A 16,746-nucleotide genomic window follows, 5' to 3' on the forward strand; every position below is an offset into this window, starting at 1 on the left:
GGGCGCGGTCCAGCAGGTGTTCTGGACCCCTGGAGAAAGCACTCTCCGCGCACCGAGTGTGGGGCCCTCAGGCCAGAAGGCGCCGGCAGCCGCAGGCACGTGCCGTCCATGTCCGGGAGTGCCGGCGCGCTCGGACCAGGCCGCTCCCCGCAGGTACTGGAGCTCCCTGCGGAACCTGGTGGTGTCCCTGCTCAACTCCATGAAGTCCATCATCAGCCTGCTCTTCCTGCTCTTCCTCTTCATCGTGGTCTTCGCTCTGCTGGGCATGCAGCTCTTCGGGGGGCAGTAAGCGAGGCCGGGCCCCCGGGACGCAGGGCTCAGAGGGGGCGGTGCCGCCCCGGGCTCCCCCTCCGCGCCCCTCCCTGAGGGTCCCGAGGTGGGGCCGCTGACACCAGACGCAGCCCGGCCAGGTGCCGGTCCTCCTGGTCCCGAGGGGGCTGCCTCTGTCCAAGACCCTTGTTCCTCTCAGGTTCAACTTTCAGGACGAGACTCCGACGACCAACTTTGACACCTTCCCCGCTGCCATCCTCACTGTCTTCCAGGTAAGGCTCCCGGCTCCCGGCTCACTTCTGGCGTGTGGGGCCCTCCCTGCCGGGTGTGAGGGTGCGCAGCCTTCCTCCCCCGTCAGCCCCTCCCCAGCGCCCGTGAGGGGACAGGCACAGCAGGTCTCTGACGTGCGGCGCCCCCGCTGGGGCCGGGTCGGGAGGGAGCTGCCCGAGGAACAGGTGGACACCTTGGGAGGCCCCGGCTTCAGGTCGCCACTTACCGCTCTGCCCCCGAGACCTGGAACCGATCACAGCCGTCGTTGTCCGTTGAGAGTCGAGTGGAAAGCACTCCCCAGGCTTCTCCCTCCAATGGCTGGGCCCCAGCGGCCCCTCAGTTTCCCTTTGTGTCTGGAAACACGCCGCCCGCAGCCCCTGGGGACGCTGAGCCTTGGTTCCCGCTTGAGGACTCCCCGGTTCAGCGCTGTCCCCCTCACAGAGCCGCGGCCCCTGGGGCCCCACAACTGGCCTCACCAACGTGATGAGGCCCGCTGCCCCACGAGCATCCTCCGCCACGTCTGAGGCCGAGCAGGACTGGCGGCGGCGGGGGGGGCGGCCCGCGATGGCACCTAGGGAAGCCCGCAGGCTGCAGGCGCTCTGGCCAGGGCCCTGCCTGCTCCTGGCCTCCGGGGCCGCTGGCGCTGCCCCCCAGCCAACGCTGGAGCCACAGTGAGTGTAGGAGAGGGGACCTTTGGGGCTCCTCTCTCAAAGGAGGGCGTCTTTCCAGCCGACTGTTAGAACCACACTAGACGTTTGCTGACAGGGTGACTCAGTCTAGTGATCTCGCCCGCAAGCCCCCCTCCCGACCTGGGTGGAGCAGAGCAGCTCTTTTCCCAGAGGCTCGTCTGCTCCCGGCCTGGCAGGACTCCAGACCTCGGGCTGTCATCGTTCTGCTTCCTGTCTGACCCCACTTTCGAGTCCTGTGGCTTCACCGTCCTCTGAGCTTTAAGGATTGGGTTGCCCATCAGCGTACTACCCTTCGCACCTTCTCCATCAGAAGCATCGCCAATGGCTTGACTGACTCAGAGCTGGGGAAGCATCCAGCCCTTTAAGGAGGCTGAGAGAGTGGTTGAGGCTGGAGGAGGCTGAGGAAGGTCGCCAGGACCGACCGTTGGCCCAGCCGGGCCTGTAACGCCCGCAGGATGACACTGGGCCGAGGGCCTGAGACCCAGGCTGGAGCCCCTGCTTCTGAATGGGGTTGGAGAGGGCACAGGGAGGCATGTGACCAGGGGGAGAACAGCTTGAACTCTGCTCCTGGTGAAGCTGCCCGACCACGCCCACAGGTGGGGGGTGAGCCGCTCCTAAGAAGCGGCAGCAGCGTGCTAATGCAGGTGCCTTTAACCCTCAGAGGGCACGAGGGAGAGCTCAGCGCAAAAGTACAGAAGAAGGGCACCTGGAACTGAGGATCTCTGGTTAATGCGGAAGATAACTACGTAACAATCCTAGAAGTAGAAGACACAGCTGTTTAAATAAAAAGTGGAGGCTGAACGTACGCTGACGTGATCCTCTCAAGAACGCGGAGGACCTGAGCCAGCTGCGGCTCAGAGGCGGAGAGAGAGGGTGCCAGCGATGTTCCAGAAAGAGCTGAGACCTGGACACAGCCTGATACAGAGAAAATCTTAAAATCTGTTCTAGAAAGACAGATCTCCTGCAAAAGAATGCCAGTCTGATGGCAGGCCTCTCGTGGCAATGATGCCAGAAGGTCTGGGAAAAGCAACTTTAAAATATTGGAGGACGGTCCCTGTTGGCCTGGAATTCCCACTCAGAGAGCCGCAATCCGAGGTGGAAGAAAGACACATCCAGACACAGATTCTGAGAGTCACACCCAACTGCTGAAAGCACTGCAGACACGGATACGGATACGTTTAGGAAAGCGGATAAATGGGGGGAAAAGTACATTAACCCAAGGAGAAGCAGAAAACCTGAGCTATTTCAGAAATTGAATAATTTCTGAATAATAATTGAATACTTGAAAAATCTACCTGCCCTGGAGACCACGCTGACAGTTTTACAAGTGAATTCTGTTGAATATTTAAGAAAGGTTACTCCAATTTTATACAGATGACTCCAGAGAAGTTAAAAAGGAAACACCCACCCTTTTATGAGACTGGAATAACCTTGATATGAAAACACTAGACAAGGGCAATATAAGAGAAGGAAAATATAGATTACTATCACACACAGAGAGACAAAACATCCTGAGGGAAATAAGAACTAATCCAATCTGGATGTACTTAAAGATCATCTTTATGATCAACTTGAATTTATTCTAGAAATGCAAGGTGATTTAACATTAGAAGGTCTATTAATGTAATTCATCATCTTAACAGATTAAAGAAGGAAAAAAACCATGTATGATCAGAAAAAACATTTGAACTCTAGCAAAAGCACAGCCAAGCACCAGAGAGAGAGGCAGATGAAACAAGACTGGCAAATTGTGTTGATTGTTGAAGCTGGGTGATGAGTACGTAGGGGTACATTACACTCTCCACTTTGTATGTTTGAAACTGTCCATCATGAATTTTTTTTCTAAAAGAAAATCCCATGATAAAACCCAACACTCCTTGCGAATAAAAACCCTTAGCAGATTATGCTAGTATCAGTGGTCTTAGTGCAGTAGAATAAGAAAAAAATGAAATAAAATTTCTCAGGATTGCCAAGGAAGAAAGAAAAATGTCATTATTTACAGAAGAAATAGTTGTATACACAGAATACTCATGTTGTCACTGCAGATGGAGTGGGACAGTTTGGTTATCCATAGACAAAAACGTGGAGTTGGATTTCTACCTTGTAGCAGATTTGAATATCAGTTCAGATGAATTAAGACGTAAATGTGAAGAGCAACTCTGAAATTTTAGAACATACAGGAGAGTAATGTTACTGACTGAAGGCAGGGAAAGCCTTCTTAAGGAAGATGTAAAAAAGCACAAATCATAAAGGAAAGCATTGACAAATTTGGCTATTGAAATACAAATTTCTGTGCATCAAAAGACACCATAAAAAGGTCAAACAAACACGTCATAGGCTGGGAGTAGATGTTTCCACAGCATTGGCTAATAACCAACAGTCAGAATAAATCGAAAACTTCCACAAATCAAAAAGGAAAGACAAATAATGCAGCAGGAAAGGGCAAAGTGTATAAGCAAGGAACTCGGGACAGGAAATTGGGCTGATGAGTAGACCTGTAAAAACCATCATCTGTTTACTCGTAGTCAGGAAATGCAAAGTAAACCCACCTGTCAGTTTAGTTGAAATTAAGAAATCTAACAGTCTCACGTTTTAGAGAAGATGTGGAGAAATGGGGATTCCTTTATGCTGTTGGTGGGTTGGTAGAACCACTTTGGAAAGTAATGTCACTGTATCTAACCCACCGGAACTCACACAACAGCAGTTCCTGTTTGTGGGTACATGCCCCGGAAGGTCCCTGGCCGGATGCACAGAGACCTGCGAGACCATCGCAGCAGCATCGTGTGTGACAGCAAGACACTGGAAACCTCTTGATTGTTCATCGTCAGGGGAATGGATAAGGAGAGGGTGTTCTATCAGTGCAGCAGGGCCGTGAATGACCTAGAATTAACTCTATTAACATGGATCGCAAGCAATGTTAAGCTAAAAAAAAACAAAGCAAGACTTGGAATAATACAAAGCATATGATACTACTTATTTAACTAATTTTTTAAATTGAAGTATAGTTGATTTACAATGTTGTGTTAATTTCTGCTGTACAACAAAGTGATTCAGTTATACATACATATACATTCTTTTTTCCATTCTTTTCCATTATGGTTTAGCATATGATACTAAATATTTAATAAGGATGAAAACATCTTGTTTCAAAACATATTGCATAACAATATTGTTTATGGTATATATGGAAGTAAAGGTGTAAAAGCTTGCATGGGAATGTTTAACACTAAATTCAGGGTGAGGTGGGCTTGGGGAGAGGAGGAATGAGACTGGAGATTTCTATTCAGGGAACTTCAGCTACATTTTAAAGTTTTATTTCTTAAGCTGGGTAATGGGTACACAGAGCTTTAAATATTATTCATTGTACCTTTCTGAATGTTTGAAATATTACATAATTTAAAATTAAATGGGTACAAAAAGATAAACTAAGTAGACCTTAACCAAAAGGAAGCTGGTGTAATGTTAACATCAGCCAAAATAGAAGTGAAAAAGAAGGTGAAAAAAAGCTTTAGTAAAAATAAGGAAGTATATTACGTAACAATAAAAGGAAGATGCAGCCTAACAGCACGGCTCAAAAAACATACCAAGCAAAAACCGACAGAATCACAAGGAGAAATCAACAGTCCACCCTCTTTTAAGAGATTTATATTTCTATCAGACTGAAGGATGAAGCTGATAAGGGTTAGACAGGATGTAAAAGAACTCATGAGCACGACCGTCACAACTCGGCTGATGCATACAGAACTCGCCAATTGATAGCGAATAAAATAGTCATTATCTGGGGCACAGGAACATTTACAGAAATTGATCACGTGTTAAGTCACTCAGGAAATTTCTACAAGCATTAAAGAATCGCGCTCCTACAGCGCACATTCTTTTTTTAAAAATTTTATTTATTTTGTTTATTTTTCTTTGGCTGCGTTGGGTCTTTGTTGCTGTGCGCGGGCTTTTCTCTAGTTGCAGCGAGCAGGGGCTACTCTTCGTTGAGGTGCGCAGGCTTCTCATTGCGGGGGTTTCTCATTGCGGAGCACAGGCTCTAGGCACGTGGGCTTCAGTAGTTGTGGCTCGCAGGCTCTAGAGCGCAGGCTCAGTAATTGTGGCACACGGGCTTAGTTGCTCCGTGGCATGTGGGATCTTCTGGGACCAGGGATCGAACCCGTGTCCCCTGCATTGGCAGGCAGATTCTTAACCACTGCACCACCAGGGAAGTCCAGCACATTCTTGATATTACTTAAACAAATAGAAAGCACTAGTAAACAGTCACTTAAGATCTTCCCCATATTTGAAAGCTGAGGGTTTGAGTTGAAGAAGACAGCACAGTGGACACTACAGAATATTTAGAACTGAACAATAATTAGCAAAACTCATAGGATGAGTCTGAAGCAATACTTAGAGGGAAATTTAGAGTCTTAAAAGCAATTATCAAAATAAGAGAATGACTAAAAATAAATAAGTTAAGTACTTATCTTAAAAATCTAGAAAAAAGAAAGAGTAAACCAAAGAGAAATTGAAAGCAGGAAAAAATGATGCTAAGAGCAGACATTAATGAAACATAAAACTAAAATACCAAGATAACAAAATCCTAAAAAGCTCATTCTCAATAAGGCTAATAAAGTAGATAACTTTATAGCAAGACTGATCAAGAAAAAAAGCACAAATAAAAAGTATAGCCCAATGCAACAAACTAGTGAATATAATGAAAAAGAAGCAGACTCACAGATAAAGAGAATAAAAGAGTGGTTACCAGTGGGGAAAGGGGAGAGGGGAGGGGCAATATAGGGGTAAGAGGTACAAACTATTATGTATAAAATAAGCTACAAGGATATATTGTACAATATAGGGAATATAGCCATATTTTATAATAACTATAAATGACATATAACCTTTAAAAATTGTGAATCACTGTATTGTACACCTGTAACTTACATAATATTGTACATCAACTATACTTCAATAAAAAAATAATTTTTTAAAAAGTATAGCCCAAAAGGGAGGTATAACTACAGAAAAGGGAGAAATTTTTAAAATCCCAAAAGAATATTATGGCAACTTTATGCCAATAGGTTTGAAAACTTAGATGAAATGTGCACTTCTATAGGAAAACATCAGTTACTTAAATTAGCTCAAGAAGAAAAAAGAACTGGATAATTTTATAACCATTAAAGAAATGGAATCCCTAGTCAAAGCTCTCTTCCTGCCTTCCTGCCTCCTGCCCAGGGCTCGGGGAGTTATAAGGTGAGCTTTGCCACGCCTTTAAGGAACAGATGATAATGGACTCAGACGCTTCCAGAGAAGGGGAGAAACCATTTCATGGGGCTAGGACAACCTTGACCCCACAGCCCGGCCAAGACAATGTAAAGAAAGCAAAATGCAGACAGAGTGTGAGCTCTGTCAACCAAAAAAGCTGCAGGAGGCTGCAAATAAGAAGTGTTTGGGGATCTTAAGAACTGCAATTCAAGAGACACAGATTTGGCTAAAATAAAAAGAGTGTCCTGGGGAAGGGAAAGAGTCGGGGGCTTGTAAGACAAAAGCCACGAGGCTGTGCTCTGACACAAGAAGGGAAATGTGTGTCCTTCAGGGATGGCTGTCACCAGGCGTTTTAGGGTAGGTGTCTGATAAGTGTCTTGAGTTTCTGACAGATGTTCTGGAGGCCTGCATTAGGACAGTAAGTGGTCAAAAGGTCAGATTCCATCCAGGCCTCCTGGCTCCATTTCAGAGAGCTCTCTCCTTCCACAGATCTGTGAGGCAGGGGCTTTGTTTTGTCTACTGAGGATCTCAAGTGCCTGAAGATTGCCTGACACACAGCAGGCAGGCACTCTAAGTGTTCACTCAGTGAAGGTAGATGCAAATAGCCTGAAATAGAATATTCAAAAATCAAATCCAACTGTGTGTAAAATAGAACCTCATGGCTAAACTGTGCTTATCTCAGTAATACAATAATTTGTCAATGTAATTTCCTGATCTCTACAGTTTAAAAGAGAAAAATAAGCATATCAATAGATTTAGAAAGATAGAATATTGATATTATGATGAAAAACATGTTATACAAAGAACTTAAAATACTAAGGACTCAAAAAAAAAAAAAAAAAAAACCCAAAACAAACCCACAGCTAGTTGGGTGATAGCTAATATGGATGGGTTTCTTTTTTGAAGAGATGGAAATAAAATTCTAAATTCAGAATTCTAAATTCTGAATTTAGAATTCAGTTCTAAAATTGTGGTAATGGTTGCACATATTTGTGAATATACTAAAAACCATTGAATTATACACTTTAAATGACTGAATTATATGGTATGTTAATTATATCTCAATAAAGCTATTGTTTTACAAAGACTGTAGCAAACCTCACAGATAAAAGATTGTTGATGGTTAATTTTACGTCAACTTGACTGGACCATGGGGTGCCTAGATTAAGCATTATTTCTGGGTGTGTCTATGAAGGTGTTTCTGGATGAGATGAGCATTTGAATTGGTGGACTGAGAAAGCAGATGTGGAAGCCTCACCTAGTCCACCGAAGGCCGGAGTGGAATAAAAGGGCTGAGTTAAGGGAGAGTCCACTCTCACTGCCCGACCATCTTTGAGCTGGGACATCCGTCTTCTCTTGTCTTTGGACTCAGAGTTGGGCTGAAACTTACACCATTGTCTCTCCTTGTCAGCTGTGGGTCTTGGGACTTATTCTCCATGACCACAAGATATACCCAGACATCTCCTCTTGGTTCTGTTTCTCTGGAGAACCCAGACTAATACAGATTGGAAGCATAACCAAGGATATCTAGTATTCAGGCAGTTGAAGTCAATGTAATAAAAAGAAAGAGGTAGAAGGACTGGAAAGGAATAGACAAAATAGTTATTATTTACAAATGGTGTGATTATTTACATAGAAAATTCAAGAGAATCAATTAGAAATAATAAGAGAATTCATTGTTGCTGAACACAAGATCAACATAGGAAAAATAAAGCTTTTCTATATAACAGTATCATTCAATTAGAATAGTCAATTAAAATGAAAGATTTCATTTACAGTAGTAACAAAAGCTATGTTATCCAGAAATAAATCCACAAAAAGTATACAAGACTTTTACAGGTGAAATTATAAATTGTTATTAAAAGACCGAAAGAACGGAATACCTATGTTTATAAATGGGAAGCCTTACTGTGGTAAAGGGATCAGTTCTCCCTAATTTAATTTGTGATCCAAATCCCAACAGAACTGCTCTTGGAATTCAGCATATTGATTCTGTGGAAGAGTAAATGGCCAAGAATGGCCAGGACAGTTCAAGAAGGAGTGATGTGCCCTTCCATATATCAAGACTTATTATAAAGCTACAGTAATGAAGATTGTGAGGTATAAAGACAAAGTATCAAAGAACAGACCAGAAAGCCCAGAAACATGCCCAAGCCTATGTAAGAAGTTGGTCATATGAAAAAGATGGCATTTTAAATCAATGGGAGGGGGATGGGATGGTCAAAAAATGAGCCTTCTGTGTGGGAGAAAAGTAGGTCTTCATCCTCAGGTGTGCACAGAACAGTAACCACAAGCTCTAGTTGGATTAGAGACCTAAAAGCCGAACTTTAAAATGATTTGAAGAAAATATAGGAAAATTCTTTATGACCTTGGGATGGAGAGAGATTTCTTAAGGGGCAAAAAGCAGAAACCATAAAGGAAAAGACTGATACATTTGACTTCATTAAACTTCTTTATAATACAAAAAAATTAGTTAAAAGCAAAAAGGAGACCAGCAGAAGATTTTTCCAGTAGACATTGCAGATAGAGGACTAGTATATACAAAAATACATAAGGAAGTCTGTAAGAAAAGGTGAGTTATCAGCAATACAAGCCAAAGAGTTGAAAAGGCCACAGAAAGGAGATCTGAGCAGCCACTGGATACAAGAGAAGATGTCCCACCTGAATGGCTCTTCCGTTCACCCCGCCGGCCGGGAGCTATCAAAGGGTGTGACTGTGCTCAGTTTGGGACGAGGGTGTGAGGAAGACACAGCCTGCGTTGCTGGTGGGACTGTAATTTGGGATAAGCACTTTGAAAATGTCTAGTGAAGTCAAAGGTGTGCAGAACCTACGATCCAGCAGAACCAGTTCTAGACAAACTTCATGTTCACAATGGGACACACCGGCAAAAACCTTGGAAGTGCCTGTTCAGGAAGATGGGTGAGTACATGGAAGGAATCTATGCAGCACCTTCCATGACAGTGGGTTTTTATGTGTCCACACGGGTAAACTTCAAAGATAAAAGAGTGAATGAACGGAATGATGAGGTAGTCTGACACCTGCCCATGCATGTTTAAAACACGCGTGATGTATTTCGTTTATAGGTGTGTGTGTGTTGTGTGGTGTAGGACCACAAAGACGGGAGGCCCCCCAGGTTCATGGTTGGGGTTGCCCGTCGAGGGTGATCGTGGGCAGTGGGACCTGATGCGAATATGACAAAATGTTAGAAATTTCCATTCTGAGCGGCAGACACACGAATGTCTGTTACCTTATCCCCTTGTACTTTCCCCAAAATACAAGTGAAAAAGAGGCACGTGTTTCCCGATGGGGCAAGGACGGCATTTAGCCGCCCTCGTGGCCTGGACCCCCTGGGCGAGGGGAGACAGGGACCCGGAGGGTCAGAGGCCCTGCAGCTGTTGTCTGGCCGTGAGCAGCTTGCGCCCCTCTCTGAGCCTGTTTCCTCACCGGTGCGGCAGTGACCAGGCGGCTCTGGGACGTGGAAAGCTCTGCCACGGTCTCCTTGCCTTTGCTCACCTTTCTCTCCTGCTGGGAGCTCCCTTTCCATTCTTGGCAGAAACCCAGAGCCTATTCATCTTATAAGGCCTGACCCAGCCCAGCAGCCATGTCCTTCTGGAAGTTTCTCTGGAGGCTCCTGGGCTGCCTTGACCATCATCCAAGGACCTGTGTGTGCACACTCGTGTGCCCATGGGCTCGTGGGTGCGGGCGTGCGTGTGGACACGGGTGGCTGTGGGGACATGCCCCGGCTGCTCTCCCTCCCTCCCTCCCTCTGCAGATCCTGACCGGGGAGGACTGGAACGCGGTGATGTATCATGGGATCGAGTCGCAAGGTGGAGTCAGCAAAGGCATGTTCTCGTCGGTTTACTTCATTGTCCTGACGCTGTTTGGAAACTGTATCCTTCTGCCGTCTGAGCGAGGGGGTCGGTGCTTCCTGGGCCTGCTCTCCCCTCCCTCCCCAGGAGGACGGAGCCAGTGGGGTGGTCGGCAGGAACGTGAGGGTGGCTTTCCCATGGAGGGTGGACCGTGACGCGCCCCTGCCCAGGAGCAGCTTGAGTTACAGATGCAGCCTGAGGCCGGGCCGGAGGCCGAGGAAGCGTGAGCAGCACGTGGGGTGTCCCGAGGCAGGCAGCAAGGTCGGAGGCGGGAAGACGTGGGCTTTGAGCCTGAGGGCAGCCGCCGACTTTGTTTTCACTTTAATTGAATCCAATAATTAGGTTGTGGCGCTGGGCTTTTAAAAAGACCTTCGCCCATGGAAATGTCTCACCTGCAGAGAAGCGCAAAGGAAGGCCTTGTGCGGAGGGCGCTCCTCGGCCTTGTGTTGCAGGGTCTGGCGTGCGGGACTCTGCGGCATCAGGGCAAGCCCAGCCAGGGGTCTCTGCCTCAGGCCCCCCGACCGTGCTACCCAGCTGGAGTCTGTCCCTGTGGCTGGGCCCCAAGGGGCATGGCCTTCGTCCTGCTCTCGGCGTGGCGAGGCCTCTGAGGGTGCCCACAGCTGTGCTCAGTGCCAGGGGGCAGCAGCCGACCTTGGCGTCCTGTCCCGTGGACCCCACTGGGGCCCTGAGCAGGCCTGTCTGAGGCACTGCCCTGGGATGTGGGTGCCCCCTGAGTCCCAGGGCACCTCCTTGACAGACAGGGGGCCTGACCCACAGGGGTCACCCAGAGCCAACGGCTGCTTGAGCCTGGCACTGGCCCAGAGCCCCTGGGATAACATGGGGCACAGGGCTGTCCCTGGGCGTCTGCCCCAGGACCAGCAGAGTCTGAGACGGCTCGGCTGTCACAGCTGAGGGGAGGGGGCTGCTGGCATTGAGCGGGCGGAGGACACCCCATGCAAAGGACTGCCTGCCCGTCGGCAGTGTGCAGGGCACTAGGCGACCGGGGGGGCACCCGCCCGCGGGGGCCAGGGGTGGGCCTGGGTGTGCGGGGGCAGTACAGGGGTGAGGCACCGAGGGCTGGGGACGGGGCGGGGGGCGGGGGGCAGCGCAGGGAGGACGGTGCTGCCTGGCACTGAGGTGGGGAGAGGTGGCTCCCGCGACAGGCAAACTGAAGGGATTCAGGTCAGCGGCAGCACGAGGGCCTGAGCCTGCAGAGTTCAGATGGGCAGGGCAGGGCCGGGGCAGGGCTGGGGCAGGGCCGTTGGGGCCCCTGACCCTGGGACCCGGGGGAGTTACCTACCCTCTGTGGCCTTTGTTTCCTCATTGCTGACTGGGGGTCACAGGAGCGCCTTGTCACGGCTCCCAGGGGGCACAGCGGGAGGGGGCTTTGGAGGCGGCGGCTGCCTGCCGGGCACTCCCGTGGCATCTGCCATCAGCGCGTGCTGCTGCTGCTTCTCTGGACGAGGGGCACCTCGAGGGAGGGGTCCCAGGACTCGGCTTTGGTAAAGGAAGCTGGGAACGAAGCCAGGCACGTGTCCGTGAGCCTTGCCAGAAGCTGGTCCATCGGTGGTCTCTGCTCACGGGACCCAACGGTGCTGGGGCCCACATGCAGCCTGGGTGCTTGTTGGGAGAAGTGGGGGCAGAGTGGGCAGCCCTTGTGCCCTCCTAGGAGGCAAAGGCAGGTTAATCCAACACAGCGCGAGCTTCCGGCCTGGAGCGTCGGCCCTGAAGAGGTGTCGGGGGGAAGGGGTGGTGTGGGCTTTCGAGGAGGCCGGGCGTTGTGAGATTGCATGAAGGAGGCTGGGTGGAGGCCAGGGGGCCGCAGGGCCCAGCGGCTGGGCTGGGTTGTGTCTGGGGATGATGGGCTGACAGGGCTGGAGGGCCGGGGTTGGGGGCGTGTGGACACCAAGGAAGGAGACCAAGGCTGCTCAGGGCCTGGGAGATGAGCCCCTGTGTTGTCAGAGGAAGCCGTGGTCTGACCCTGGGAGAGTCTGGGGGTCAGAAGGCTTCCCTTCCTTAGCTGGAGCCAACCAGACACCCTGCTGAACGTCTTCCTGGCCATCGCTGTGGACAACCTTGCCAACGCGCAGGAACTGACCAAGGTGTGTAGGTAGGGACCCACCTGCAGCCTAGGTATGGGTGGGGTGGGGGGTCAATCTGTGTCACTCTGGATGAGGCTGCAGAGCCATGAGGAGGGCCAGGACCTGGGTTAAGGACCATGTGACTGCTGTCCAGGGGTGTCTCCTCCAGGCCCTGGACAGGCAGGGCTGTGGGGGAATGGCACCGAGGAGGTAGGGAGAAAGAGCATGCCGGGAAGGCAGATGACCATGAGGGCAGCTCCCAGGAAGCAAGACCTGGGAAGAATGACCAGAAAGGCAGGAGGAGGTGTGGGAGCAGGTGGTGGATGGCAGAGAGGGGCCTGGAAGATGGGGCCCAGGCTGCCCTGGTCTCAGGAGTGAGGGGCACGTGACTGTGCGGAGTGGGGGACGTGTCCTCTCAGGAGTGAGACGGACCAGGAGGGGGGCCCGAGGGGACATCCAGTCTGAAGACCCGAAAGGGCAGTAGGGACCCCTGTGGTCATCGCCCGGAGGTGAGGGGACCCCTGTGGTCATCGCCCGGAGGTGAGGGGACCCCTGTGGTCATCGCCGGGTGGTGAGGGGACCCCTGCGGTCATTGCCCAGAGGTGAGGGGACCCCTGTGGTCATCCCCGGGAGGTGAGGGGACCCGTGTGGTCATCGCCGGGAGGTGAGGGGACCCCTGCGGTCATCCCCGGGAGGTGAGGGGACCCCTGTGGTCATCGCCGGGCAGTGAGGGGACCCCTGCGGTCATCCCCGGGAGGTGAGGGGACCCCTGCGGTCATCGCCCGGGAGGTGAGGGGACTCCTGTGGTCATCACCTGGAGGTGAGGGGACCCCTGCGGTCATCCCCGGGCGGTGAGGGCACCCCTGTGGTCATCGCCCGGAGGTGAGGGGACCCCTGCGGTCATCGCCCGGAGGTGAGGGGACCCCTGCGGTCATTGCCCAGAGGTGAGGGGACCCCTGTGGTCATGGCCCGGAGGTGAGGGGACCCCTGCGGTCATCCCCGGGAGGTGAGGGGACCCCTGTGGTCATCGCCCGGAGGTGAGGGGACCCCTGCGGTCATCCCCGGGAGGTGAGGGGACCCCTGTGGTCATCGCCCGGAGGTGAGGGGGCCCCTGCGGTCATCCCCGGGTGGGGAGGGGACCCCTGTGGCCATTGCCCGGAGGTGAGGGGACCCCTGTGGTCATCGCCCAGAGGTGAGGGCACCCCTGTGGTCTGTCTCTGGTGTGGATGGTTGAGCTCAGGCTGTCACTGGGCAGTGCTGTCCTCAGAGTCTGGGCCAGGCTGGTGCTGAAGGAGCAGTCTGTGCCTGTTCTCAGCAAGTCCATGCCCCAGCAGGACAGCTTTCTTTCCAGGCTGTACCCAGTGGGAGTCGTCTAATAGTCATCTCTCATCCTTGAGCCTGGTGGGGGATGTGATTACACATGTCTCCCCTGTGGTTTCCCTCCAGATGACACAGCCCCCTGCCTGGTTACCGTCACCCTCTCTGCCCTGGACCGTGCAGGCAGCCCGCTGTTTCAGCCTCAGGCTGGCGCTTCGACAAGCCCGGCTCCCGGTGCAGAGGGCGCTCCTGCTGGTCAGGGCGTCTGAGAAGGCGCTGCTCCCTGCAGGCACGCGCATACTTGCTCTGTACGCCGGGCCTATGCCTGTGCGCGGACCTGTGTGTGTGGGTGTCTGTGTGCTCGCGCCCGCCGTCCCTGACAGCCTCCCACTTGTGTTGCACCCACTCCAGTCTAGCACATGCTAAGACTCTTAACACTGTCCCCGTTCTGGGGCTTGACTCGGGCCTTCCCTGAGGAAGGCAGGCGACAGAGATGCAGGTGTGCCACGGTACTCCCGACAGCGCGCGCTGTACAGGTGCCCTGCTGCCACACCCGGCTCCCTGGGAGGAGTGCTCCCCGGGGGCGGCCCGTGCAGTGCCTGCCCTGCTTCTCCTCAGCCCTCCACCCCCACCCCCTAGCTGGCTGGGGCAGTGCCTGTGGGTGTGGACTCCTCCCTTCTTCTGGGCGCTGGCTTCTGAGGATTGGGAATCCCACTGGCGTGCCCATTTCTGTTGTCAGCCAGTTCCTAGACTGAACCTCGCCATTCAGGAGGGGCTGGAGAATGGCCCAAGCCCCTGGCTGGGGAGACCGTGCAACCACAGAGCACTTCTTGGGGTCAGGATTTACAGGACCACGTGAGCTAGGGGTGCCCAGCAGCATCGTTGGTCTGGCACCAGCTGTCCTGGGCTGGGTGAGCTTGAGTTCAGAGCTCTCACTGCCCCTTCAGGGTTGTCAATGGGTGAGGACACACTGACAGACCATGTCCTTGGGGCCCTGTATCCATGCACAGACCATGGGTGGTGGCCCCTTAGGGCAAACTGCCCTAATTCAGGAATTTCCTTGCTTTGGGAGTTGGGGCAGGTGGACGCCTGTCTGTGTCAGGCTATGGGGCATTCCTGGGCTGGCCAAGAGACCAAAGGGTGGACACTCCCTCCTTTACCGTCCCACAAATATATGGTAGCATCATTTATTTTGAAGTGGAAATAAACTCACATCGAGTTTGTTTGTAGAACACCAATTGGAGTGATTTGAGGGCTGTAAACCAGGATGGAGCCCATAGCTGGAGGAATGACGTCTCTAGGGTGCTCCGTGGTGGGTCTAGCTCTGCCTCCCCTCTGGGGCCTGAAGTTTGAATGTCTCTTCTCTATGGTGGGAAATCTTCAGACAGCTAATAGGGGGCTTAGTTGCCATTACCATGCCTCTAAAAGCAGATTCAAGGACATTTGGGACATGTTGGGAATGCCAGCTCCCAGGGGAGCCAGGTGGGCCCGGGATTGGGGTAATGGGGGATGTAAGGGTGGTCCCAGCGATCTAGCTGGACGACACAGAGACTAGTTTCCCTCCCAGGGCCCGTAGACTCAGCCTAGAGCTGTTTATCTAGATCTGAGGAGCAGATCATGTTGGTTTTGCCTAGTGACACGGGGTCAGGGCTGGAGGGTCTGTCTGGATGTCCACTCCCTTCCCGTGGAGAGGGCAGGGGCAGGGCGGGGTGTCTGCGCAGGTGCGCACACATGAGCACACGCTATCCCGGGTGGCAGAGAGCCGTGGGGCTCCTCTCCAGGAACTCAGCGGGGAAGGGAACACAGGGCCAGGCATGGTCACAGCCGGGGAACACAGGGCCAGGCATGGTCACAGGTAGACAGATGTGACCCGATGGGTCCAGGTGGAAAAGCGCAAAGGCTGCAAGGTGGCCCTGCTAGACACGTTCCTGGTGACGGCTCCTGTGGGTGGTGCGGGGCGGGGACCCAGGCTCAGGGTGGGGAGCCTGCCCCTCGCCCTGGGGCAGCTCTCTGGGGCGGAGGCTGACTTCGTTCCAGTGTGACAAGTGCTCTGGGGGGTGGGGGGTGGGGGGCGGGATGGGGGAGCAGGTGGGAATAAAGGAGGGGTGGGTTTGCATTTTGACGGAATAAGACTGACACGCAGAAATGGGTCCCTGGGGCTGGAGCTCTGGAGTGGGGTTGTCAGCTGTGAGCGCCCTGGGAGGGGGTGCTGACACAGAAACCCTGGGGACTGTTGCCTGCAGAGGTGGGCGTAGCAGGGGGGTCTGGAGCATGGGTGGGTCGTGCTAAGGCAGGAGCTGGCTTCCTGGCCCCGCTGGCTCAGGGGGCAGGAAGGACTCAGAGGCTCCAGGCTGAAGAGCTGGTGGCATCGGAGTGGACACAGCACTCTCAGGCTAGCTACACATTTCTGTCTGTCCAAACAGGACGAAGAGGAGATGGAAGAAGCAGCCAACCAGAAGCTTGCTCTGCAAAAGGCCAAAGAAGTGGCTGAAGTCAGCCCCATGTCTGCCGCCAACATCTCCATCGCCGCGTAAGGCTCTCGGAGTGGGTTGTGGGCGGTGGCGGGAGCAGAGTCCAGCTCCCCCGGGGCCTCCGCAGGGGCCCTCGCCTTGGCTGGAGCTGTTAGGACACAGCCCCTCCCCAGGAGCTGAGATGCGGGGGAATGGCTCTCCCCCACTGCGGGGGCCTTTGAGCAAAGAGACCACCAGGTAAAGCCTCCCCGCTTCTCCCCGCCGGGGTGAGAGCGCGGTGTGGCAACGCCGTGGGTGGGAGTGACCGCGGAAGGCGGCCCCCTGGATGGTCTTGGGCAGCGCCAGGGATTCGGTATGTCTGACTTACACACCGCCTTTCGGAAGTGTGTTTTGTGAGCCGGAAGATTCAAGGGGTTACTTCAGCAGCCCAAGAGACTTAACGCGGTTTCCAGTAGTATCGAGTTCTGGTGTTGGGACAGGGGTCGAGAGGAGGCGTCGCTGATGAGCAGAGGTGCAGGCGGGGCCGGGACTT

At 52.5% G+C, this 16,746-nt stretch overlaps 1 protein-coding gene across 2 annotated transcripts in view; it reads left to right on the plus strand.

Annotated features, from left to right (window-relative positions):
- Positions 1-16,746, plus strand: part of CACNA1B (calcium voltage-gated channel subunit alpha1 B) — a 184,987-nt gene that overhangs the window by 80,592 nt on the left and 87,649 nt on the right. For both annotated transcript variants that reach the window (XM_036855907.1, XM_036855905.1), the window contains 5 exons: positions 154-285; positions 470-542; positions 10,249-10,366; positions 12,380-12,447; positions 16,167-16,273. In XM_036855907.1, the coding sequence (XP_036711802.1) occupies positions 154-285; positions 470-542; positions 10,249-10,366; positions 12,380-12,447; positions 16,167-16,273 (498 nt within the window). The remainder of the gene's footprint in view (positions 1-153; positions 286-469; positions 543-10,248; positions 10,367-12,379; positions 12,448-16,166; positions 16,274-16,746) is intronic.

This window comes from Balaenoptera musculus, chromosome 6 (genome assembly GCF_009873245.2).
Source record: "Balaenoptera musculus isolate JJ_BM4_2016_0621 chromosome 6, mBalMus1.pri.v3, whole genome shotgun sequence".
NCBI classification, from domain to species: Eukaryota; Metazoa; Chordata; class Mammalia; order Artiodactyla; family Balaenopteridae; genus Balaenoptera; species Balaenoptera musculus.